The sequence below is a fragment of the Protomyctophum bolini genome (genome assembly GCF_963924005.1).
Source record: "Protomyctophum bolini genome assembly, chromosome: 14".
In the NCBI taxonomy this organism is placed as follows: domain Eukaryota; kingdom Metazoa; phylum Chordata; class Actinopteri; order Myctophiformes; family Myctophidae; genus Protomyctophum; species Protomyctophum bolini.
In genome coordinates, this window is record NC_137875.1 from 806,554 (window position 1) to 832,570 (window position 26,017).

General features: G+C 43.5%; 1 protein-coding gene across 1 annotated transcript in view; it reads left to right on the plus strand.

Moving 5' to 3' along the window:
- Window positions 1-1,886: 1,886 nt before the first annotated feature.
- Window positions 1,887-26,017, plus strand: part of kif20ba (kinesin family member 20Ba) — a 47,258-nt gene continuing 23,127 nt past the window's right edge. The window contains exons 1-14 of the mRNA XM_080781739.1: window positions 1,887-2,021; window positions 3,611-3,682; window positions 3,928-3,996; window positions 5,573-5,680; window positions 7,038-7,176; window positions 9,251-9,429; window positions 10,033-10,066; window positions 11,115-11,369; window positions 13,578-13,689; window positions 17,051-17,128; window positions 18,766-18,912; window positions 19,942-20,098; window positions 24,593-24,709; window positions 25,177-25,293. Of these exons, the coding sequence (XP_080637865.1) occupies window positions 3,611-3,682; window positions 3,928-3,996; window positions 5,573-5,680; window positions 7,038-7,176; window positions 9,251-9,429; window positions 10,033-10,066; window positions 11,115-11,369; window positions 13,578-13,689; window positions 17,051-17,128; window positions 18,766-18,912; window positions 19,942-20,098; window positions 24,593-24,709; window positions 25,177-25,293 (1,584 nt within the window). The 5' untranslated portion in view covers window positions 1,887-2,021. The remainder of the gene's footprint in view (window positions 2,022-3,610; window positions 3,683-3,927; window positions 3,997-5,572; window positions 5,681-7,037; window positions 7,177-9,250; window positions 9,430-10,032; window positions 10,067-11,114; window positions 11,370-13,577; window positions 13,690-17,050; window positions 17,129-18,765; window positions 18,913-19,941; window positions 20,099-24,592; window positions 24,710-25,176; window positions 25,294-26,017) is intronic.

Here is a 26,017-nt window from a genome sequence, read left to right on the forward strand (position 1 = left end):
TGAGATATGTGAAAAATGGGTTACAAATTAAAATAAATATTTAAAAAATATTTAAAATCACACCGTGTGAAGTGAGGGGCGCTCTAATATATTGAAGTCTAACTCATGTTGGTATTGATTGATTTATTGATTGAAATATTTATTAACAGTTTTAACAGAATTACAGAACATTTCCATGCAGCACAACTCAATACAAAGACTTTTAACTGTGAGTGAACGACACCATGAAGCATTACACTGGTTTACAAGAGGGTTCACCTTGTTCAATTCATCAAATGATTGGTATGATTTAAAACAAACATTAAACCTGTAGCCTATCTACGTAGGAACTCATCTAAAAGAACTATCTATTACCTAATCCAACTAAACTATATCTAAATCTACCTAAACTATCTAGGAACTAATCTAAATAAGCCTTCGGCCTGGCGGAGATAATATAGTTAGTTTTACCTCCTTTATGATGAATTCCTGTTCTGTTCTTTGGCTTTATAGAAGTGTCTATTTGTACGTCTCTAAATGTTTTGATGAATTGAACATGGTGGACCCTCTTGTAAACAAGTGTAATGCTTTTTTTATGGTGTCGTTCACTCACAGTTAATTAGTCTTTGTGTTATGAGTTGTGCTTGAAATGAACTGTAATACAGTGTATATTTAGTGTACTGTTTATTGTTTATTGTTTATAAGGATCCCCATTAGCTTTTGCCTTGACAAAAGCTAGTCTTCCTGGGCTCCGACACAGACAAACATTTAACATTTAACAAAGGCAATACTTACAATTGTTTACAAACAACACATATAAAAACATAGCAAAAATCACTTTCAACACATTATACATTTGAATTATTCTTTTTCCCAGGGTTACTGCAGTATGGTTTACATATAAGAGCTTACATTATAGATAGATATACATAGATTATACATAGATAGATAGACATAGATTATACATTTGAATTATTATTTTTCCCAGGGTTACTGCAGTATGGTTTACATAAAGGTGTTCTTTTAACTTGACTGTAATTCTGTTGTGTAGGCCTACTGTAATAAAGTGTACTGTAATTCTGCAGAACTGTTAATAAATAAATATTTCAATCAATCAATATGTCGTTTGTTTGATTAATTTAATTAATTACCATATAGTTACTTTTATAATGATCATAATAATACTTATGATTCAATCATAGACTGTAAAGAATAGGGATTCAATGCTTTGGTTAAAAAAAAAAAAAAAAAAAACAGTACGTCTTCATACCAGGAGGTGTCGCTGTAAGGTCACAGTTACAGTACATCCGTGTACCTTCAAACGACTTTAAGTCATTTTGCCATTCATTTATTATTCATTTTAGATTTTATTTAGAGAAAAAACGTTTGAACGAAACGACAGTACACGGATTAAAGTAGACTCCATTAAATAAAAGCATGAACTACAATAAAACAAGAATAAGAATAAGAATAAGAAGTAGCATACAAAATATATCTGCTAAATAAAAAGTAAAAACTGTTTATTTGCGTTTTTATTATTAAGATGATTGTGTGATTGTTTTAGTGTCAATAAAGATGTAGAGAAATACAAATAATAATAAAATAAAACCTTTGACGATACACGTGACGTAAGAAGGATCATGCCCAAAAGAGAAGGATGCGTCGCGGTCAAACTTCCGGCTTCTCCTCCGTGCTTCTCAACGCTGTGCTGAACCCGGGCGGTGACGTCACAATCCGTTCCTTCTCCGTGGAACCGGCTCTCTGCGTGCGCTCTGATTGGACGGCACGTCACCACCACGTGGGTGGGCTCTGCTGCGCTGTTATTGGACGTATTCAAACCGTCCGTTGCCCGCATAGAGTTGGTTGCCCGCTGCTAGTTTGTTGTTGAGGGAGAGAGAGATTTTTTTAAGTGTTTTTATTCTAATTAAACATAGTTTAGTTTAATTCCCGCCGGATGACGAGCAGAGAGACAGTTTTAAACTGTTTGTTTCATAATTAAACCTTCAGTTAATTCATCCGGTCTGTCGTTCGTCTCCACAGAGGTGAGTTCAAACACTGATGTGTGTGTGTGTGTGTGTGTGTGTGTGTGTGTGTGTGTGTGTGTGTGTGTGTGTGTGTGTGTGTGTGTGTGTGTGTGTGTGTGTGTGTGTGTGTGTGTGTGTGTGTGTGTGTGTGTGTGTGTGTTTGAGTGATGATGCTAACATGCTAACTGGGTCTGTTTTGGTGTGTGTGTGTGTGTGTGTGTGTGTGTGTGTGTGTCTTTTGACTGTTGTTAGCTCTCAGCTCAGTGTGTGTGTGTGTGTGAGTGATGATGCTAACAAGCTAACTGGGTCTGTTTTGTTGTCTGTGTTGTTAGCTGTGTGTGTGTGTGTGTGTGTGTGTGTGTGTGTGTGTGTGTGTTGACTGTTAGCTCTCAGCTCAGTGTGTGTGTGAGTGATGATGCTAACAAGCTAACTGGGTCTGTTTTGTTGTCTGTGTTGTTAGCTGTGTGTGTGTGTGTGTGTGTGTGGTTAGCAGTGAGTGGTGGAATAATAAGTACTCACATTTATTTACTTCATAGTATGAATACTTCAGTTTAGCTGCAATTTGCAACTGTGAGATTAATCTAGAGTTGCAATCCATCCAATCCTCCATTCATCACCAATACCCTCCATTGACTCCCCATTCATCAATACCCTCCATTGACTCCCCATTCATCAATACCCTCCATTGACTCCCCATTCATCAATACCCTCCATTGACTCCCCATTCATCAATACCCTCCATTGACTCCCCATTCATCAATACCCTCCATTGACTCCCCATTCATCAATACCCTCCATTGACTCCCCATTCATCAATACCCTCCATTGACTCCCCATTCATCCACTTTGCGTTTGTTATCTGCTTTCCCGCGAAATGTTTAATGTAGTTAACTGTTAATTTAGTATTTCCCTCCCTCTCTGAAATCTGAAATGATCTTGTATAGAGATTTATTTGATTGTATCGTAGTCGATCTCTACACTCTGTAACATTTAGAAAGAACAACATGTCACAGAGACGGTGACTGCTTAATTAAGTTCTAGCAGTTAATTTCGTTTTATTAAACACATTTCTTCCATGTAGGCCATGTTTTGTAGTGGCATCATCATGCTATTATGCCCGTGGATATACAGAGTGAACTTAACAATGATAAATTAATATGATAATACCTTTTATATAATCACCAACATGAATTATGTTTGTTATTCACAGCTAGTAGTGGGGCGAGGTGGGAAAGGGGCGACCGTACCTGTTATTTACAGCTAGTAGTGGGGCGAGGTGGGACAGGGGCGACCGTACCTGTTATTTACAGCTAGTAGTGGGGCGAGGTGGGAAAGGGGCGACCGTACCTGTTACCGCAACTCTGGATTCATCCCATTATAAAACAAATCTAGAGTTGCAAATTGCGACTAACTTCAGTGTAGAATCACTGTTACAGTAAAAGTACGCGAGCATTCAGAATGTATTTTAGTAAAATTACTGAAAGTATTGACATCAAAAAGTAGGGATGTGAGATTAACTCTTCATTGTGATTTACTGATTTAGTCTTTAGTTTTAGTCTTTAGTTTTAGTCGACAGATTAACTCTTCAATGTGATTGATGTGTCCAGATGGAACAGGAAGTGGACAGACGTCAGCGGGAAGTGGACGACCTGAAGACCGACCCGAGTTCACAGCCTAAGGTTGTTGTTATTATTATTAGTTTACACACGCACACACACGCACGCACGCACGCGCGCGCGCGCGCACACACACACACACACACACACACACACACACACACACACACACACACACACACACACACACGACCTTCCTGTCCTCAACAGGAACTATAATACTGTTTTAAACGTTGACCTTCCTTCCTGTCCTCAACAGGAACTATAATAATGTTTTAAACGTTGACCTTCCTTCCTGTCCTCAACAGGAACTCTTGAAGGTGTTCCTCCGCGTGCGACCTCTGACCCCCAGCGAGGCTGAACAGGGAGAGGACCAGGTACGCTTTAGTTCTGATCCTTTAGTTCTGATCCTTTAGTTCTGATCCTTTAGTTCTCATCCTTTAGTTCTGATCCTTTAGTTCTGATCCTTTAGTTCTGATCCTTTAGTTCTGGATCCTTTAGTTCTCATCCTTTAGTTCTCATCCTTTAGTTCTCATCCTTTAGTTCTGATCCTTTAGTTCTGATCCTTTAGTTCTGATCCTTTAGGGCGCTTTCACACCCAAAGTTCGCTTAGAAGGTCCGGATCAAGGACCAAGGACCAAATATTTGCATTTTGATTTTGGTCCGTTTGGTGTTCACACTGGACTTTGTAAAGCGTACCAAATATGTAAACAAATGACACGTGGACATGTTAAGCGAACCAAATAATGAGGGAAAAAGAACATGAGGGGAAATCACTGTCTACAATTTTTGGGGCAACCTTCAGTCACACAGAGAGAGAAGAGACCAGCAACATGACAGCAACAACTTGCTATTGCATTCATTCTTATTAATTATTTTATTAGCCAAATAAGAGCAACAGATGAACAGGAGCAGGTGTTTGAACAATAATGTGCTTGCTCCTGATGCATACAATTCACGGAGACGTATACGTATAGCCTACAAGGTATCCCCGATAAAATGACTTTTCTTCCATGTGTGCACCTTGACCCGATTAGATATATGTTATTTCTGCGCATCAAATCGGCATGTCATCTTATGGTTTAAACTTGAAGGTGGTCAGTTAGTAGGTTATTGAGCTTCAAGTCAGAAAAGCTCCGCTGCAGCTAATTGAGTTGACCTAGTTTTACGTCTTTTGCTATAGTGATGTAATCAATTAATCATTTGTGATCCACCTGTGTATAGCTTATTTAACATTGGCTTTTTCTCTATATGTGCGGCCGTGCGCGACATGGATGATTTTAAATATTTCAAATTCTCTGTCTCTGCGTCTCTCCCATATAAATATATGGGTCTCTCCCCCTCAAGCTTACATCGTGTACCATACCGTACAACATTCCGTGTCGATAATTATACATCTGTTATTTTTGCGCATGTGAACCTCGTACGCTGCCATTACATTTGCGCTGCGCCTCGACATGCGTCTACTATTAAAATAAAATCAGACTGTCAGCTGTCATATGATGATCCCCGTAAAAAAGACATGCTTTTATAACTAATTATTAATGCAGCCTCACAACTGCCGAAGCCCGACAGCTATTGTGGCTATCGTCCTGTATTTGGTCCTCTATAAAGTCCGAATGCGTTCACACCAGTAACGAACCGCACCGTGGTTCGTTTGGAAGCGAACCGAGTCCGGCCTTTTTTAGCGGACCATGGTTCGTTTCTTTGATCCGCACCAGAGTTCGGATGCACGTTCACACCAACCGAACCAAAGGGGTAAGCGGACCATGGTGCGTTTTAAACGAACCAAACATGTCCGGTGTGAAAGCGCCCTTAGTTCTGATCCTTTAAGGACTGTGTAAACATTGTGTTTCCATTCAGGACTGTGTAAACATTGTGTTTCCATTCAGGACTGTGTAAACATTGTGTTTCCGTTCAGGACTGTGTAAACATTGTGTTGTTTCCATTCAGGACTGTGTAACCGTGGAGCCCCCCCACAGCGTCCTGCTGAAGCCTCCTCTCTGTAGACTCAGCGATAAGTGTCTGAGTCTCACCGGACAACGCTTCCACTTCTCAAAGGTGGGATGTTTACGTTGTTGTTGTTGTTGGATCTAGTTGAACTAGGAGAGATTTGGTACATTAACCCATTTTTGACCTGAGATCGGATTCTAAAAAATGTCTTCTACATCCTGACAGGTCAAGGTGAAGGTTATTCATATGTTCCAAACTGGGCACTTCGTTTTACAACAGATAATAAAAGCTCTCAGAGACATTACAGACACAGACAGTACAACATACAGGACAACAGAGTAGACATACATATGTACACATTATCACAAGATGTTACATCAACAGTTTGACTGGTTTAAACGCGTAACCCGCATTTTAATCAACCCCCCTTCACTGCCGAGATTGTTGTATTACCTTTAGAGCATACGCTGAATTATTTGGGCTTTTAATCCGCGAAAATCCAGCGAGAAAAGGTCCCTCGGTTTGTTGTGATCCGATCGCACCACCCGCCATCTTGGTGCACCCGGAAGACGCAGCACAGGACCCGTCTCCATGAGGCATTGTACCCCATTCATTTGCATTGGCCTCAATTTCCCAGAAGCCCTAGCAGCCCACAGCATCTGACGATTTCCGGTTTCGTCATCAAAACGAAACCATCTCGTCTCCAGCTCCGCGGCAAAGATGGAGTTTCTTTTTATTTATTACAATACGGCGGATTAAACGCATAAAACAAAAGGCGGGTATGTCGTATATTGCGCGACAGGAACCTGGAGTACCAGGAGTATACCATTCCTGGCAGTAAAATAAAGTGCAACCAGGGCTAAAGTGCATGGAGTGTAACTATATCTACCTCCTCCTGCTTCCTTTGTTAATTGGCTTTATTTATACCTGTTTGTTTTAGTAACAGGGGTCTTATTTATACCCGTTTGTTTTAGTAACAGGGGTCTTCAACCATTGACTGTTTTCTGACAAAGCTATGTTTATATGTCAGTGGTTCTTCGATTTTTCAAAAATAGCAGACCTACAAGCTCATAGCGCGCCACTCGGTGGCGCGCTACGAGCTTGTAGATCTGCTATTTTTCAATAGCTAAAGCATAACATAATGCTAACACCAAAAGGAGTTCCCGTCCCAAAATGGGTTGACCCATTTTAGACCCGAGGAAAAATGAATGTCTTCTAAAAACCTGACGGTTTTCTGAAAACCCTCGTGTTTCTAATATGTCGGTGCGGTTCTCAAACTATTTCACGTCAAGGACCCCCAGAATTATATTGTATTATGCCGCCGACCCCCCATCTGAAAATGTGTAGTTCCAGGGACCCCCCCTTCCCCCCCCAGAAGCAAAGATTTGAGTTAAAAACGTTCGCTCTGAAAGAATATATATTCATAGATTTGCGTGTGCGTGTGCGTGTGCGTGTGCATGTGCAGGTGTACGGCCCAGAGGTCAGTCAGAAGGATCTCTTTGAAGGGACCGTGAAGGATTCGGTCAGAGACGTTCTGGAAGGTCAGGATTCTCTGGTCTTCACCTACGGAGTCTCCAACGCTGGGAAGACCTTCACCTTCCTGGGTGAGTTAACTAGTCCTTCACCTTCCTGGGTGAGTTAACTAGTCCTTCACCTTCCTGGGTGAGTTAACTAGTCCTTCACCTTCCTGGGTGAGTTAACTAGTCCTCACCTTCCTGGGTGAGTTAACTAGTCCTTCACCTTCCTGGGTGAGTTAACTAGTCCTCACCTTCCTGAATGAGTTAACTAGTCCTTCACCTTCCTGGGTGAGTTAACTAGTCCTTCACCTTCCTGGGTGAGTTAACTAGTCCTCACCTTCCTGGGTGAGTTAACTAGTCCTTCACCTTCCTGGGTGAGTTAACTAGTCCTCACCTTCCTGGGTGAGTTAACTAGTCCTTCACCTTCCTGGGTGAGTTAACTAGTCCTTCACCTTCCTGGGTGAGTTAACTAGTCCTTCACCTTCCTGGGTGAGTTAACTAGTCCTTCACCTTCCTGGGTGAGTTAACTAGTCTTCACCTTCCTGGATGAGTTAACTAGTCCTTCACCTTCCTGGGTGAGTTAACTAGTCCTCACCTTCCTGGGTGAGTTAACTAGTCCTTCACCTTCCTGGGTGAGTTAACTAGTCCTCACCTTCCTGGGTGAGTTAACTAGTCTTCACCTTCCTGGGTGAGTTAACTAGTCCTTCTCCTTCCTGGGTGAGTTAACTAGTCCTTCACCTTCCTGGGTGAGTTAACTAGTCCTTCACCTTCCTGGGTGAGTTAACTAGTCTTCACCTTCCTGGGTGAGTTAACTAGTCCTTCACCTTCCTGGGTGAGTTAACTAGTCCTTCACCTTCCTGGGTGAGTTAACTAGTCCTTCACCTTCCTGGGTGAGTTAACTAGTCCTTCACCTTCCTGGGTGAGTTAACTAGTCTTCACCTTCCTGGATGAGTTAACTAGTCCTTCACCTTCCTGGGTGAGTTAACTAGTCCTTCACCTTCCTGGGTGAGTTAACTAGTCCTTCTCCTTCCTGGGTGAGTTAACTAGTCCTTCACCTTCCTGGGTGAGTTAACTAGTCCTTCACCTTCCTGGGTGAGTTAACTAGTCCTCACCTTCCTGGGTGAGTTAACTAGTCCTCACCTTCCTGGGTGAGTTAACTAGTCCTTCACCTTCCTGGGTGAGTTAACTAGTCCTCACCTTCCTGGGTGAGTTAACTAGTCCTCACCTTCCTGGGTGAGTTAACTAGTCTTCACCTTCCTGGGTGAGTTAACTAGTCCTTCACCTTCCTGGGTGAGTTAACTAGTCTTCACCTTCCTGGGTGAGTTAACTAGTCCTTCACCTTCCTGGGTGAGTTAACTAGTCCTTCACCTTCCTGGGTGAGTTAACTAGTCTTCACCTTCCTGGGTGAGTTAACTAGTCCTTCACCTTCCTGGGTGAGTTAACTAGTCCTTCACCTTCCTGGGTGAGTTAACTAGTCCTTCACCTTCCTGGGTGAGTTAACTAGTCCTCACCTTCCTGGGTGAGTTAACTAGTCCTTCACCTTCCTGGGTGAGTTAACTAGTCCTTCACCTTCCTGGGTGAGTTAACTAGTCTTCACCTTCCTGGGTGAGTTAACTAGTCCTTCACCTTCCTGGGTGAGTTAACTAGTCCTTCACCTTCCTGGGTGAGTTAACTAGTCCTTCACCTTCCTGGGTGAGTTAACTAGTCCTTCACCTTCCTGGGTGAGTTAACTAGTCCTCACCTTCCTGGGTGAGTTAACTAGTCCTTCACCTTCCTGGGTGAGTTAACTAGTCTTCACCTTCCTGGGTGAGTTAACTAGTCCTTCACCTTCCTGGGTGAGTTAACTAGTCCTTCACCTTCCTGGGTGAGTTAACTAGTCCTTCACCTTCCTGGGTGAGTTAACTAGTCCTTCACCTTCCTGGGTGAGTTAACTAGTCCTTCACCTTCCTGGGTGAGTTAACTAGTCCTTCACCTTCCTGGGTGAGTTAACTAGTCCTCACCTTCCTGGGTGAGTTAACTAGTCCTTCACCTTCCTGGGTGAGTTAACTAGTCCTTCACCTTCCTGGGTGAGTTAACTAGTCCTCACCTTTGTACAAGGTGTTCCTGTACTTCTCATTATGTGGACATAAGTAAACATTTTAAATGTGTTGTGTGTGCGTAGGGTCAGGGGGGTCGTCAGCGGGCGTGCTGCCTCGGTCTCTCAGCCTCCTCTTCAGCCTCATGGAGGGCAGAGTGTCCACTCAGACCAGCCTGAAGCCTCACCGCTCTAGAGACGTCATCACACTGACCCCAGACCAGCAGAGCCAGGAGAGGAGATACAAGAAGACCCTGTTCAGAGAGGTAATACTGACCCCAGGCCAGCAGACCCTGTTCAGAGAGGTAATACTGACCCCAGGCCAGCAGACCCTGTTCAGAGAGGTAATACTGACCCCAGGTCAGCAGACCCTGTTCAGAGAGGTAATACTGACCCCAGGCCAGCAGACCCTGTTCAGAGAGGTAAAACTGACCCCAGGTCAGCAGACCCTGTTCAGAGAGGTAATACTGACCCCAGGCCAGCAGACCCTGTTCAGAGAGGTAAAACTGACCCCAGGTCAGCAGACCCTGTTCAGAGAGGTAATACTGACCCCAGGTCAGCAGACCCTGTACTGACCCCAGGCCAGCAGACCCTGTTCAGAGAGGTAATACTGACCCCAGGCCAGTATTACGGTTCATGTTATTAAACATGTTATTAAACATGTTATGGTTCATGTTATGGTTCATGTTATGCTTCATGTTATTAAACATGTTATGCTTCATGTCATTAAACATGTTGTGGTTCATGTTATTAAACATGTTATGGTTCATGTTATTAAACATGTTATTGAACATGTTATTAAACATGTTATGGTTCATGTTATTAAACATGTTATTAACTTATTAAACATGTTATGGTTTATATTCCAGACCCAGACCTCAGTGAGCAGGACCACCCTGGAAGGTAAGTTCTGTTCTTTAACCCATTCAGGCCCATTCTACGAAATGTCTCCTAGATCCTGACAGTGTTGTGTAAAATGTTTCTATGTCGGCGGTGCTCAACCTATTTCATGTCAAGGACCCCCAGAATTATCTGTATTTGGCCGCGGACCCCCATCTGAAAATATGTAGTTCCAGGGACCCCCCCAACATAGAAACATAGCTTTTTCAGAAAGGATGTAGAAGACATTTTTATAGAATCTGATCTCAGGTCAGAATGGGTTAAAACCATAGACTGTAAAAAATATGGACAAAGCGTTCTCCGGGTCTGATATGGACGTAAGATGAAGCCTGTCAGTCCTTGTATTGTAAATCGCCATCTTTCTAGATCCGTTTTGGCCCAGCTGGCCCATTGGCTGGCCCAGACAACGAGGCGGGACTTCCCCCTTCTTCTCAGTTGGTTTTTATTTTGACTCGAGTGGGTGGGGAATCCCGATCATAGACTGTAACGGTAGCCACGCCCCTCAGAACATACGCGACTTTATGGTCAGAAAGTATTCATGACCAGGTTTATTAAGGTAATACAGTCTAGGTGAAGTTGGGCCCAAATACATGGACTTCTATGGGGCTATGGGTTTTTCTGGGTCCAATGACAGCGCCACAACAGGCCATTATATGAACTTTCAGGAAATCCCGATTTCCTTAGTGGCTTCACAAAATATCTGTCTGACTGCCCCCCTGGTTAAATATCTGTCTGACTGCCCTCCTGGTTAAATATCTGTCTGACTGCCCCCCTGGTTAAATATCTGTCTGACTGCCCCCCTGGTTAAATATCTGTCTGACTGCCCCCCTGGTTAAATATCTGTCTGACTGCCCCCCTGGTTAAATATCTGTCTGACTGCCCCCCTGGTTAAATATCTGTCTGACTGCCCCCCTGGTTAAATATCTGTCTGACTGCCCCCCTGGTTAAATATCTGTCTGACTGCCCCCCTGGTTAAATATCTGTCTGACTGCCCCCCTGGTTAAATATCTGTCTGACTGCCCCCCTGGTTAAACCCTTGTGGTTCCACCAGGTTCCTCGGCCTCAGAGGAACACCACACTGTCCTCCCAGAAGAGGAGACCGTCCTCCTCCTCCCAGAGGACCACCACACCGTCCTCCTGGACAACCTGGACCTCCAGAACTCCTCGTTCTCCGTCTGGGTCTCCTTCTGCGAGATCTACAACGAGACCATCCACGACCTCCTGGAGGCTCCGCCTCCGCACGCCGCCCTGAGGAGACCCGCCCTGCGTCTCAGCCAGGACGTCAAGGGGAACTCCTTCGTCCGAGGTGTGTGTGTGTGTGTGTGTGTGTTAGGGTTGGGATTCGTTAGGATTTTAACGGTTCCGAATCCTTCCCGGATCCCTCTTAACGGTTCCGGTTCCTAACGGTTCCCTTAACGGATCCCAATATAATTTTTTCCATTTTTTTCTGATATTATAACTAACCTAATCAAGTACATAATAAACACAAATTAATTAATTCAATTATTGAAAATGCTCTTTACAATTATGAGGTGGCACTATTATTTTAATTTCACCACCACCAGCTAGCCAACACAACAATATCATTGTTGCAATTTGTACTGTATATTGCAATTTGTACTGTATATTGCAATTTGTACTGTATATTAAATATACAGTACATACACATTGCAATAATGATATTGTTGTGGTGACAAATGTTGTCTTTAATGTTCAGATTAATTTAATATGAAGGACCCCTTACCCTAATGGAAACAAATAGTGCTTTCTTGGATTATAAAATCCTTTTAGCAGACCTTGTATTGAACTGTAGGCTACGTTCCTGTGCTTTTTTCTGCAAACTGTTTATAAAGTAATCAATCTATGGAGGTATATGCACCTAAACGCTGGGCTCAACAGTCACGCGATTAATTTAGAGACAAATCAAAAGCAGTTGAGTTTCTTATAAATTGTAAAAAAATAAGTGCAGACAAATTGATTTGGCTCTATTTAACGTGATTCATATAATATCAGAAGGACGTCGAGTCATTGGCGGTCTAAATTAACACCATTAACAACAGTTGTAGCCTACAACACGCCTAATGAAAAGCTCTGTAGAAGTTTAGTAGTTTTTAAAAGAATTAATAACCGAATATATAAAATTAAGGTTCGAATTAAAAATAATAATATATATATATTTTATTATTATAATTAGTTTTCGGTGCCATGGGTAAGCGTTGTGACTTGTGAGCTTGTAGATTAGTTATATTTGCCACGCGACACGCCGACAACGGCATACATTGAAGAATAAATCAGCTGCCTCGCACTCTTCCTAAACACAGACTATACAGCGCAGCCTGCGTCTGGGTTGGGAGCAGTTCTGATTGGCTGCCTCGTCTCCAGCCATGTTGCCTCAGAATTCTTTAGGGTCACTGATTTGAGCATAACAGCGGAGCGCATACAGCTAGCCAGCTAAAAAGTTTCATAACGTCGGCAGCAGAGCCACAGTCCACAGATAATAATAATGCAGCTGGCTGCTGGTAATTAATTGATTTAATCAATTTGGGCTTGTTAGACAACACACAGAGATCTATCACTCATCAATCTTCAATCATGAAGCGACTTTATCGTTCAGGAAATTATAAAAAGATAAATACAATGCGTAAGGATGAAAGGTCGTGCGGCAGCAGCAGCAGCAGCGTGCAGTGTTCCGTTCTGTGAATTAAGACTGCCTCCGTGCCTCGTTCTGATAAGGCTGTGTGGTAGGATTGCTCATTTAAGAAAAATGTTTTACTGGAGAAGGGAGAATGTATGCGTTGTCTTCCAACTCAGTTTTCAGCAACAACAATGCGCGGAGAGAGAGAGAGAGTTGCGCCAGCAATGCCATCTTAAATGTTATGTCTCAGGTTGTATTGCATGGTGTAAATATAATTATTTAAAAATCCGAATGGCTCGAATTGAAATCCGAAATCCGAATGGCTCGAATTGCTCGAATCCACGTGGGTTTTTAAGACGAATATCCGAATCCAATTGTTGGACAATTACGGCAGCCCTAGTAGGTGGGGTGACGTCACCTCAGGCTCTGCTTGCATGCATGCACAGACACAGCGGAGCTAAATGACGACTGATGAGAACCGTTTGGGGAACCGTTAATGCGAAAACGATGGAACCGGCTCCAGATCCGCAATGTCGGAACCGGGTCTGAAATGGACCCGGTTCCGAATCCCAACCCTAGTGTGTGTGCGTGTGCATTCTACTGTACCGGCACCTCCACATAAACACACAGAATACGAATTAAACCGGTTTTTCTTTCTTTATTTTTAAAATGGCTAAATACAACACACAGGTTTCTAGTACCGATTATATCACAATCAAGATATACATCGATTTTCTTTTGATGCAGTTAATATATCTTTATACCCGTGTGTGTGGTGTGTGTGTGTGTGTGTGTGTGTGTGTGGTGTGTGCGTGTGGTGCGTGTGGTGTGTGTGTGTGTGCGTGTGGTGTGTGTGTGTGTGTGTGTGCGTGCGGTCAGACCTGCGCTGGGTCCAGGTGAACGGTCCAGAGGAAGCTCTGAAGGCGGTCCGGTTGGGGAGGAGGAACCAGAGCTTCTCCTGCACCAAACTCAACCAGCTGTCCAGCCGGAGGTACCAATTACTCCTTTATTACTTTCATTCATCCATTCTGAACGGGAACCCCTTTTGGTGTTCTGAGCATCATGTTATACTTTAGCTATTGAAAAATAGCAGATCTACAAGCTCGTACGAGCTTGTAGATCTGCTATTTTTGAAAAATCGATGAACGACTGACATAGAAACATAGCTTTTTCAGAAAACTGTCAGGATGTAGAAGAACATTTTTAGAATCTGATCTCAGGTCAGAATGGGTTAATTGATGCCTGAAGCGTGTTTGGTTTTGGGTCTCTAGTGAAGCGTGTTTGGTTTTGGGTCTCTAGTGAAGCGTGTTTGGTTTTGGGTCTCTAATGAAGCGTGTTTCGGTTTTGGGTCTCTAATGAAGCGTGTTTGGTTTTGGGTCTCTAATGAAGCGCGTTTGGTTTTGGGTCTCTAGTGAAGCGTGTTTGGTTTTGGGTCTCTAATGAAGCGTGTTTGGTTTTGGGTCTCTAATGAAGCGTGTTTGGTTTTGGGTCTCTAGTGAAGCGTGTTTGGTTTTGGGTCTCTAATGAAGCGTGTTTGGTTTTGGGTCTCTAATGAAGCGTGTTTGGTTTTGGGTCTCTAATGAAGCGTGTTTGGTTTTGGGTCTCTAGTGAAGCGTGTTTGGTTTTGGGTCTCTAATGAAGCGTGTTTGGTTTTGGGTCTCTAATGAAGCGTGTTTGGTTTTGGGTCTCTAATGAAGCGTGTTTGGTTTTGGGTCTCTAATGAAGCGTGTTTGGTTTTGGGTCTCTAATGAAGCGTGTTTGGTTTTGGGTCTCTAGTGAAGCGTGTTTGGTTTTGGGTCTCTAATGAAGCGTGTTTGGTTTTGGGTCTCTAATGAAGCGTGTTTGGTTTTGGGTCTCTAATGAAGCGTGTTTGGTTTTGGGTCTCTAATGAAGCGTGTTTGGTTTTGGGTCTCTAATGAAGCGTGTTTGGTTTTGGGTCTCTAATGAAGCGTGTTTGGTTTTGGGTCTCTAATGAAGCGTGTTTGGTTTTGGGTCTCTAATGAAGCGTGTTTGGTTTTGGGTCTCTAATGAAGCGTGTTTGGTTTTGGGTCTCTAATGAAGCGTGTTTGGTTTTGGGTCTCTAGTGAAGCGTGTTTGGTTTTGGGTCTCTAATGAAGCGTGTTTGGTTTTGGGTCTCTAATGAAGCGTGTTTGGTTTTGGGTCTCTAGTGAAGCGTGTTTGGTTTTGGGTCTCTAATGAAGCGTGTTTGGTTTTGGGTCTCTAATGAAGCGTGTTTGGTTTTGGGTCTCTAATGAAGCGTGTTTGGTTTTGGGTCTCTAGTGAAGCGTGTTTGGTTTTGGGTCTCTAATGAAGCGTGTTTGGTTTTGGGTCTCTAATGAAGCGTGTTTGGTTTTGGGTCTCTAATGAAGCGTGTTTGGTTTTGGGTCTCTAATGAAGCGTGTTTGGTTTTGGGTCTCTAGTGAAGCGTGTTTGGTTTTGGGTCTCTAATGAAGCGTGTTTGGTTTTGGGTCTCTAGTGAAGCGTGTTTGGTTTTGGGTCTCTAATGAAGCGTGTTTGGTTTTGGGTCTCTAATGAAGCGTGTTTGGTTTTGGGTCTCTAATGAAGCGTGTTTGGTTTTGGGTCTCTAATGAAGCGTGTTTGGTTTTGGGTCTCTAATGAAGCGTGTTTGGTTTTGGGTCTCTAATGAAGCGTGTTTGGTTTTGGGTCTCTAATGAAGCGTGTTTGGTTTTGGGTCTCTAGTGAAGCGTGTTTGGTTTTGGGTCTCTAATGAAACGTGTTTGGTTTTGGGTCTCTAATGAAGCGTGTTTGGTTTTGGGTCTCTAATGAAGCGTGTTTGGTTTTGGGTCTCTAGTGAAGCATGTTTGGTTTTGGGTCTCTAATGAAGCGTGTTTGGTTTTGGGTCTCTAGTGAAGCGCGTTTGGTTTTGGGTCTCTAATGAAGCGTGTTTGGTTTTGGGTCTCTAATGAAGCGTGTTTGGTTTTGGGTCTCTAATGAAGCGTGTTTGGTTTTGGGTCTCTAATGAAGCGTGTTTGGTTTTGGGTCTCTAATGAAGCGTGTTTGGTTTTGGGTCTCTAATGAAGCGTGTTTGGTTTTGGGTCTCTAATGAAGCGTGTTTGGTTTTGGGTCTCTAATGAAGCGTGTTTGGTTTTGGGTCTCTAATGAAGCGTGTTTGGTTTTGGGTCTCTAGTGAAGCGTGTTTGGTTTTGGGTCTCTAATGAAGCGTGTTTGGTTTTGGGTCTCTAATGAAGCGTGTTTGGTTTTGGGTCTCTAGTGAAGCGTGTTTGGTTTTGGGTCTCTAATGAAGCGTGTTTGGTTTTGGGTCTCTAATGAAGCGTGTTTGGTTTTGGGTCTCTAATGAAGCGTGTTTGGTTTTGGGTCTCTAGTGAAGCGTGTTTGGTTTTGGGTCTCTAATGAAGCGTGTTTGGTTTTGGGTCTCTAATGAAGCGTGTTTGGTTTTGGGTCTCTAATGAAGCGTGTTTGGTTTTGGGTCTCTAATGAAGCGTGTTTGGTTTTGGGTCTCTAGTGAAGCGTGTTTGGTTTTGGGTCTCTAATGAAGCGTGTTTGGTTTTGGGTCTCTAGTGAAGCGTGTTTGGTTTTGGGTCTCTAATGAAGCGTGTTTGGTTTTGGGTCTCTAATGAAGCGTGTTTGGTTTTGGGTCTCTAATGAAGCGTGTTTGGTTTTGGGTCTCTAATGAAGCGTGTTTGGTTTTGGGTCTCTAATGAAGCGTGTTTGGTTTTGGGTCTCTAATGAAGCGTGTTTGGTTTTGGGTCTCTAATGAAGCGTGTTTGGTTTTGGGTCTCTAGTGAAGCGTGTTTGGTTTTGGGTCTCTAATGAAGCGTGTTTGGTTTTGGGTCTCTAGTGAAGCGTGTTTGGTTTTGGGTCTCTAATGAAGCGTGTTTGGTTTTGGGTCTCTAGTGAAGCGTGTTTGGTTTTGGGTCTCTAATGAAGCGTGTTTTGTTTTGGGTCTCTAATGAAGCGTGTTTGGTTTTGGGTCTCTAATGAAGCGTGTTTGGTTTTGGGTCTCTAATGAAGCGTGTTTGGTTTTGGGTCTCTAATGAAGCGTGTTTGGTTTTGGGTCTCTAGTGAAGCGTGTTTTGTTTTGGGTCTCTAATGAAGCGTGTTTGGTTTTGGGTCTCTAATGAAGCGTGTTTGGTTTTGGGTCTCTAATGAAGCGTGTTTGGTTTTGGGTCTCTAATGAAGCGTGTTTGGTTTTGGGTCTCTAATGAAGCGCGTTTGGTTTTGGGTCTCTAATGAAGCGTGTTTGGTTTTGGGTCTCTAATGAAGCGTGTTTGGTTTTGGGTCTCTAATGAAGCGTGTTTGGTTTTGGGTCTCTAGTGAAGCGTGTTTGGTTTTGGGTCTCTAATGAAGCGTGTTTGGTTTTGGGTCTCCAGCCACAGTATCTTCTCGGTTCGTCTGCTGAGGATTGAAGACGGTTCAGCTCCAGTTCCTCATGTCAACGGCATCAGCGAGTCAGTAAACATCTTATTTACATACAGTAAACATCTCATTTGCATACCGTAAACATCTCATTTACATACATTAAACATCTCATTTACATATATTTACATATAGTAAACGTCTCATTTACATACATTAAACATCTTATTTACATACAGTAAACATATAATTTACATACATTTACATACAGTAAACATCTCATTTACATACAGTAAACATCTCATTTACATACAGTAAACATCTAATTAACACACATTTACATACAGTACACATCTCATTTACATACATTAATATGTACTACATTTATTATTTGTAACATATACTGTATGAAGGTCGCAGTTAACTATGAAACCTTGCATTTTGTGTCACTCAAAATCCCCATACATGGGGAAAGCCTATATATTGTGCCCAGGTCTCGTGACATCAGTATGACATCATCAGGGATCATATCATAGTAAATGTGACCTGCTGTCGCAAATTAAGCCCATATATGGAGATCCCTGATGTCATCAATATTAGTATATGGATATAATGTCAGAACCTGTTCTGACATTCCATTATGTAGATCTGACCTAATCAAACCCTGTATACACTCAAGACACGCTCCATATATGGCCAGTACAGAATTCATTACATATGTTGATCTGACCTCATCAAACCCTGTACATTCAAGACACGCTCCATATATGGCCAGTACATAATTCATTCCATCTGTTGATCTGACCTCATCAAACCCTGTACATTCAAGACACGCTCCATATATGGCCAGTACATAATTCATTCCATCTGTTGATCTGACCTCATCAAACCCTGTACATTCAAGACACGCTCCATATATGGCCAGTACAGAATTAATTCCATGTTGATCTGACCCCCCCCCCCCCATTCCATTCTCGCCCTCAGGGTGTCTTACTGGTTATTGCGAACGCAGTGAGCACTTACTATGAGACCTAGCAGATAATGTCTGTGCGTGCGTGTGTCCCCCCTTTGTGCCCATATATGGAGCTACGTCCAAATATGGAGTGTGTTGCATCAGCAATCACTCAGCTCCATATATGGGCACAAAAGGGGCCAGGTCCACTCAGCTCCATATATGGGCACAAAAGGGGCCAGTGATTTGTTTGTTGTGGACCTGGCCCCTTTTGTGCCCATATATGGAGCTGAGTGATTTGTGAGTCATGGTGACATGAGTGTGATGGCGTTCGCTTCCCGCGTTCGAGCGTCTTACTCGTTTTTATTATTCCAGCATGTGTCTGTGCTAACACTCAGAACATTATTACTGTTATTAATTGCGAACGCAGTGAGCACTTACTATGAGACCTAGCAGATCATGTCTGTGTGTCTGTCTGTCTGTCCGTGTGTCTGTCCCGCTATCCAAATATGGAGTGTGTTGCATCAGCAATCACTCAGCTCCATATATGGGCACAAAAGGGGCCAGGTCCACTCAGCTCCATATATGGGCACAAAAGGGGCACCATATAAGGAGTCCCCAAAGCAGCTATACGTCCAAAACCCAAATATGTACGAGCTGCGTTCGCTTCCCGCGTTTGCGCGTCTTACTCGTAATATAATGATCTTTAACAGGTTGTGTCTGTGCTAACACTCAGAACATTATTACTGTTATTAATAATATAATGGTCTTTAACAGGTTGTGTCTGTGTGACCTGGCGGGCTCAGAGCGCTGTGCTAAAACCCAGAACAGAGGAGATCGACTGAAGGAGGCGGGAAACATCAACACCTCCCTTTTGACCCTGGGGAAGGTTATCAGTGCCCTGAGACACACCCAGCACGCCAAGTATGTCTGTCTGTCTGTCTGTCCGTCTGTCTGTCTGACATTTTGAGTACCCTAAAGTTTTATGTTGGAAATGTGGAGTAATGGCGGGTTGTATACCATTAACAACCTGTACAAGGTTGTATACCATTAACAACCTGTACAAGGTTGTATACCATTAACAACCTGTACAAGGTTGTATAGTATACCATTGGTTCAGAGTAAAAGCGTAAAGCGGCCATGTTTTCCCGGCACCCCAGAGCTCCTATTTTGAAGGAATCCCGGGGGTGATTGTGTTAACACCATTCGGGGCCCATGACGTGAATAACCGTCAAGTTCAAGTGCACGGTCATGTGGCCGAGACGTCAAATTAGTGATCAGGCTCCTACTTGGCCTCATCCCCCAAACCCACCTCACCCCTGCCCACTTTGACAGGCTGGGATGGCTTTGGGCCGATTCATACTCCTATTTTAGAGCCGAATAAAAGTCGGTTCGGCTCTGTAGAGCCTACAATGTGACGTCATTTGAGGTTCGGGGGGGGGGCGGGTACCGTCCTAAAGTCGTCTCTTCGGTGCTACTGAAAAGTTCTGACGAGCTGAAATCATTTCGGCTTCTTGCAATGGGTTTGGTCCACAAGATTTGATACACCACCAAGGTACCCATGTACCTGTCTAGATACTAAATCATTTTCGCTCCTATGCCACCAAAATGTGGAACGCCCTACCAACAGTCATTAAGACATGCAAATCCCTAGACTCCTTCAAAACCGCTCTCAAAGGGCACCTACGGACGGCTGCAATTCGAAACTGACCCCCGTAAAATCTGAATCAATGAACTATTAATGCAATAATCGATAATTCACATCTGAAGTCATTCCAAGTTAGCTGGAATGGATTAAAAAAACCCACTAATTGGGATAAAAACGGCCAAATGTGATGACCTCATCACATGTGATGACGGCTATGGTCTAACAACACTTTTTAACACTGTGCGTGTGCGTGTGCGTGTGCGTGTGTGTGTGTGTGCGTGTGCGTGTGCGTGTGCGTGCCTCAGGATCCACGTTCCGTTCAGAGAGTCTAAACTCACGCTCTACCTTCAGAGCTACCTGAGTGGGCGTGGCCACGCCTCCATGATCGTTAACATCAACCAATCGGCATCCATGTTCGACGAGACGCTCAACGTGCTCCGCTTCTCTGCTCTGGCCCAGAAGGTACGCGTGCACACACGCACGCGCACGTACACACACACACATACACACACGCACGCGCGCGCGCGCGCACACGGTTGGAGCAGGTCAGAGAGATAAGGAGGTGCCTGGCCATGGAGGGCTTGGTGTGTAATGACTAGAATCTTAAATGTATTCTGTAATTAACTGGGAGCCAGTGCAGGGAGACATCTTAAATGTATTCTGTAATTAACTGGGAGCCAGTGCAGGGAGGCATCTTAAATGTATTCTGTAATTAACTGGGAGCCAGTGCAGGGAGACATCTTAAATGTGTTCTGTAATTAACTGGGAGCCAGTGCAGGGAGACATCTTAAATGTATTCTGTAATTAACTGGGAGCCAGTGTAGGGAGACATCTTAAATGTATTCTGTAATTAACTGGGAGCCAGTGTAGGGAGGCATCTTAAATGTATTCTGTAATTAACTGGGAGCCAGTGCAGGGAGGCATCTTAAATGTATTCTGTAATTAACTGAGAGCCAGTGCAGGGAGGCATCTTAAATGTATTCTGTAATTAACTGGGAGCCAGTGTAGGGAGGCATCTTAAATGTATTCTGTAATTAACTGGGAGCCAGTGCAGGGAGACATCTTAAATGTATTCTGTAATTAACTGGGAGCCAGTGCAGGGAGACATCTTAAATGTATTCTGTAATTAACTGGGAGCCAGTGCAGGGAGGCATCTTAAATGTATTCTGTAATTAACTGGGAGCCAGTGCAGGGAGACATCTTAAATGTATTCTGTAATTAACTGGGAGCCAGTGCAGGGAGACATCTTAAATGTATTCTGTAATTAACTGGGAGCCAGTGCAGGGAGACATCTTAAATGTATTCTGTAATTAACTGGGAGCCAGTGTAGGGAGACATCTTAAATGTATTCTGTAATTAACTGGGAGCCAGTGTAGGGAGACATCTTAAATGTATTCTGTAATTAACTGGGAGCCAGTGCAGGGAGACATCTTAAATGTATTCTGTAATTAACTGGGAGCCAGTGTAGGGAGACATCTTAAATGTATTCTGTAATTAACTGGGAGCCAGTGCAGGGAGGCATCTTAAATGTATTCTGTAATTAACTGGGAGCCAGTGCAGGGAGACATCTTAAATGTATTCTGTAATTAACTGGGAGCCAGTGCAGGGAGGCATCTTAAATGTATTCTGTAATTAACTGGGAGCCAGTGTAGGGAGACATCTTAAATGTATTCTGTAATTAACTGGGAGCCAGTGCAGGGAGTGTTTATATGACAGGATCTCCTGGACCTGCTCAGAAAACTATAGCAGCTGTATTCTGAACCAGTTTCAGGCGGTCTAATGCGGTTTTAGACGGACAGGTAAACAGAGAATCACAGTAATCGAGACGTGATGACACAAATGCATGGATAATGGATTCTAACTCCGGGTGTGAAACAACTGATCTTAGTTTGGCAATGTTACGAAGGTGATACAGAGTTAACGTGTTTGTCTAAACGCATGGACTGATCTAAAATAATGTCAAGGTTTCTGGGGTTGGTGCACGCAATGGGGGAAATAAGTATTGAACACATCAACTTTCTTTCATTCACTTCATTTCCAATGATGCTATTCACATGATTTATTTACCAGACATTGGTATTAACCCATTCTGACCTGAGATCAGATTCATACGAGGTTTCCTCTGGACACACACTGGTCTGATTAACCCATTCTGACCTGAGATCAGATTCTAAAAATGTCAGTCGTTCTTCGAATTTTTCAAAAATAGCAGACCTACAAGCTCGTATCGCGCCACTCGGTGGCGCGATATGAGCTTGTAGATCTGCTATTTTTCAATAGGTAAAGCATAACATGATGCTAACACCAAAATGGGTGCCCGGTCAGAATGGGTTAACTCAAGTAATCCACACATAAAAAGAAATTACAAAAATAAAGTCCATACATATTCTTATGTGGTATAAAGTGCAATAGCCTGGGAAATAAGTATCGAACACACCAAGAAAAAACAGTATACTTAGTGATTTCATATGCCTTGCCATTCCTTTCCTATGTCATTTGTATGTCTACCTCCTATCTGTGCAAACCAACATCAGCTGGGCTTGTGCAAATTAATTGGCTATAAAAAAAAAACCAGCTGTTTTGTTATCAAGCAGTCACACAAGAAACATCTCATGATGGGTAAAAGCAAAGAGCTCTCTCAAGACATTCGCAACCTGATTGTTCTGTTTTAATGACCCAACGACTGCAGCAACCCTACTCGGGGGCAACAATTTAAACTTCTGTTTTGTGTGGATTCAGTTGCAAGACGTTGCTAGACATCCAATTCTTGATGGCAGTAATATATACATTCATGGAGTATGGTGTAATATATACAGTAATCAGATACAGTAATATATACATTCATGGAGTATGGTGATCATATTATCCATCTTATCCGGTTTGAACGAACAGTTTAACCCATTCTGACATGAGCTCAGATTCAAAACATGTCTTCTACATACTGACAGTTTTCTGAAAAAGCTATGTTTCTATTTTATTTATTTACTTGACAGGGACAAAGCTCATTAGTCAACATGTCAGTTTTCACATCAATGTAAATGGGCCAGAGTTAGCCGAAGCTAAATTTCATCTGTAGTCCCTGTTGGGCAGGCTCTTAAAAAATGAATGATAAAAAGGACAAAGTGTGTGTGCATAATTATGTGCAAGCACCCAACACTACGTCCATACAAAGACACAATACAATACAGATAAAAGAAAGACAAAGTGTAGTGCGCCTGCACACAACACCATGCGTTGATGCCATATTGCCATATGTGCAAGCACCCAACACTACGTCCATACAAAGACACAATACAATACAGATAAAAGAAAGACAAAGTGTAGTGTGCCCGCACACAACACCATGCGTTGATGCCATATTGCCATATGTGCAAGCACCCAACACTACGTCCATACAAAAACACAATACAGTACAGGAACCGATCGCCATGGTACAGGGGACAGAACAACGGCAAAGTGAAGTGAGAAATGACACCGGTGATCAATACTAAATAGTGCTGATAGTTAGTTAATCATGATTACAGATTTGAGTTGTTTTTAGCCACCTTTTCAGGTTGAATTTGAAGGTCAGATAGTTGGAGGTCTCTCTTAATTCTGTAGGGAGACTGTTCCAGTGATGGTAGGCTCTAACAGAGACTGTTCCAGTGATGGGAGGCTCTGACAGAGACTGTTCCAGTGATGGGAGGCTCTGACAGAGACTGTCCCAGTGATGGGAGGCTCTAACAGAGACTGTTCCAGTGATGGGAGGCTCTGACAGAGACTGTTCCAGTGATGGGAGGCTCTGACAGAGACTGTCCCAGTGATGGGAGGCTCTAACAGAGACTGTTCCAGTGATGGGAGGCTCTAACAGAGACTGTTCCAGTGATGGGAGGCTCTAACAGAGACTGTTCCAGTGATGGGAGGCTCTGACAGAGAAGACTGTTTTACCAAACACACTACGTCTGATTGGCACTCCACAGTCCCCTCTGGTAGTTGCCCTTGTTGCTCTGTCACCACTGTCCCTTCGATCTATGGACTGGTTCAGTGGTGGAGGTGCAAGTCCATTTAAGATCTTAAAAATGAGACAGGCATCTGCAAAGTGTTTAATCTAAAGCCGTCAAAATTAAATAAGTTGTACTTTTGAACTATATGTCAATGGTGGTAACGGTTGGGCTTTTGATCCAGTGTTTTTAATGTCCGTTTGTAAAGTGATTCTATGGGTTTTAAAGTTGTCTGATTTGTCTGTGACCAGGTTGTGAAACGGTATAGGTTATGTGTGAAAAAATCATAGCATGCATGAAAAGTTTGGCTGCATCTGTTGTTAGATATGGTCTTATGTGTCTGAAATTGGATAAATTTAATTTGAGTGTTCTTTTTACTAGGTCTAGCCTTTATATTCTTTATAAATGGTGACACTACCCCGTTTATGGTCGTCACAAAAGTATGACTGCTACTCTCTATATCCTGACTACATAGAAGATCAGACCAATCTGTCTGTTTTACAGCCCTGTGTCAAGATTATCAATTGCATTTTTGGGGATTATCTGGTGAAAGGATTTTGGTTTTCTGGTATTGTCAAACCGTTTACTGGTGAGTGTCCTCACCAGTAAGGTAATGTTATGGTCAGACATACCAGTTATCAAGTTATATGACTGTGTTATTCTCTCTGGCCTGTTTGTGAACATTAACCCATTCTGACCTGAGATCAGATTCATACGAGGTTTCCACTGGACACACACTGGTCTGATTAACCCATTCTGACCTGAGATCAGATTCTAAAAATGTCAGTCGTTCTTCGATTTTTCAAAAATAGCGGACCTACAAGCTCGTATGAGCTTGTAGATCTGCTATTTTTCAATAGCTAAAGCATAACATAATGCTAACACCAAACTGGGTTCCCGGTCAGAATGGGTTAAGTCAATTTGTGTCTGAGAGGAATTGGCTGTTCTAGCTAACCGTGACTCCGCCCCCGTCCAGGTGGTGGTGCTGGCGAGCAGAGCTCTTCCCGCGGTGCTCCCCGACCCGCTGGACCACGCCCCCAGGAAGAGGAGGAGCTCCGGGATTGGCTGGGAGAGCAGCCTGGAGGACGTGCAGGTAAGACCAATTCAACCAATCGGGTGCCGGCCCCGGGACCGGGGGGTTCAGCCCAGGCCCGGCCCAGCCCCGTTGAGGTACCGCCAGAACCCGGACTGAGACCAGAACCAGAACCCAGTCTAGAGCCCTGTCTGAGACCAGAACCAGAACCCAGTCTAGAGCCCTGTCTGAGACCAGAACCAGAACCCAGTCTAGAGCCCTGTCTGAGACCAGAACCCAGTCTAGAGCCCTGTCTGAGACCAGAACCAGAACCCAGTCTAGAGCCCTGTCTGAGACCAGAACCAGAACCCAGTCTAGAGCCCTGTCTGAGAGCAGAACCAGAACCCAGTCTAGAGCCCGGTCTGAGACCAGAACCTGGTCTGAAGGAACACTGCCCCCCTGTGGGCGTTACGTGCATTACAGGACGTACAGACTTAACGTACAGAGTCTTCAACGGAGTAACTCTGACCTCTGACCTCTCTCTACAGGAGGATGATGATGGAGGTGAGGAAGAGCAGACCCTGGGAAGCACCTTCCACCACGAAGATGAAGAAGACGATGTGGGCGCCACCAAGCGTCAACACGGGGTCAGTCTGTCGTTGAAGGTACCCTAACCCTAACCCGTTTTGGTGTTTTAACTAAGCATTATGTGAAGCCCAACACACACCGTCTGTGAACGCTGTTAGCGTCCGTTATTTTCAATGAACCTCTCCCACACCTACAAGCTCATACGAGCTTGTAGGTCTGCTATTTTTGAAAAATCGTGTAAATGCGGCACAGGTCTTTCAGAAGTCGTCTCTTCGGTGCTACTGAAAACTTCTGACGAGCCGAAATCATTTCGGCACTACAGCGCCGAAACAGCGGTTAAATAGGAGTATGAATCGGCCCCTAGTCTGTCATAATCCAGTCCAGTCATTTTAGGTCGCCTAAGTTCACACCAGAAAGCGTTACTGCGATGAATCCAGTCCAGTCATCAAAAAGCATGGAATACGGATGTGTATAATTACAGGAAACTCCCGTTAAACTTTCCAACAAACTCCAGTAAACTGCCGAATTGTACCATCTCACCTGTATGTTACCGTATATTAACTGTATATGCTGCTAAACTTGAGGTTTACGGGCAAAACACAGTGCCGATAATTGCCCGTTAGCGCATTTTAGGTCGTATTCACACCAGACAAGCTTTACTGCGATTAAAACGAATCCTGCTGCACATTGTCGGAAAGTGCGCTTCGTTTTGGCAGGTGTGAAGCCTCATTGGAATCGGAATCCTAATGCGCGTCAAAGAACCGCATTCTAAAACGGGGGGTTTCTCGCTTCGCTTCCCAT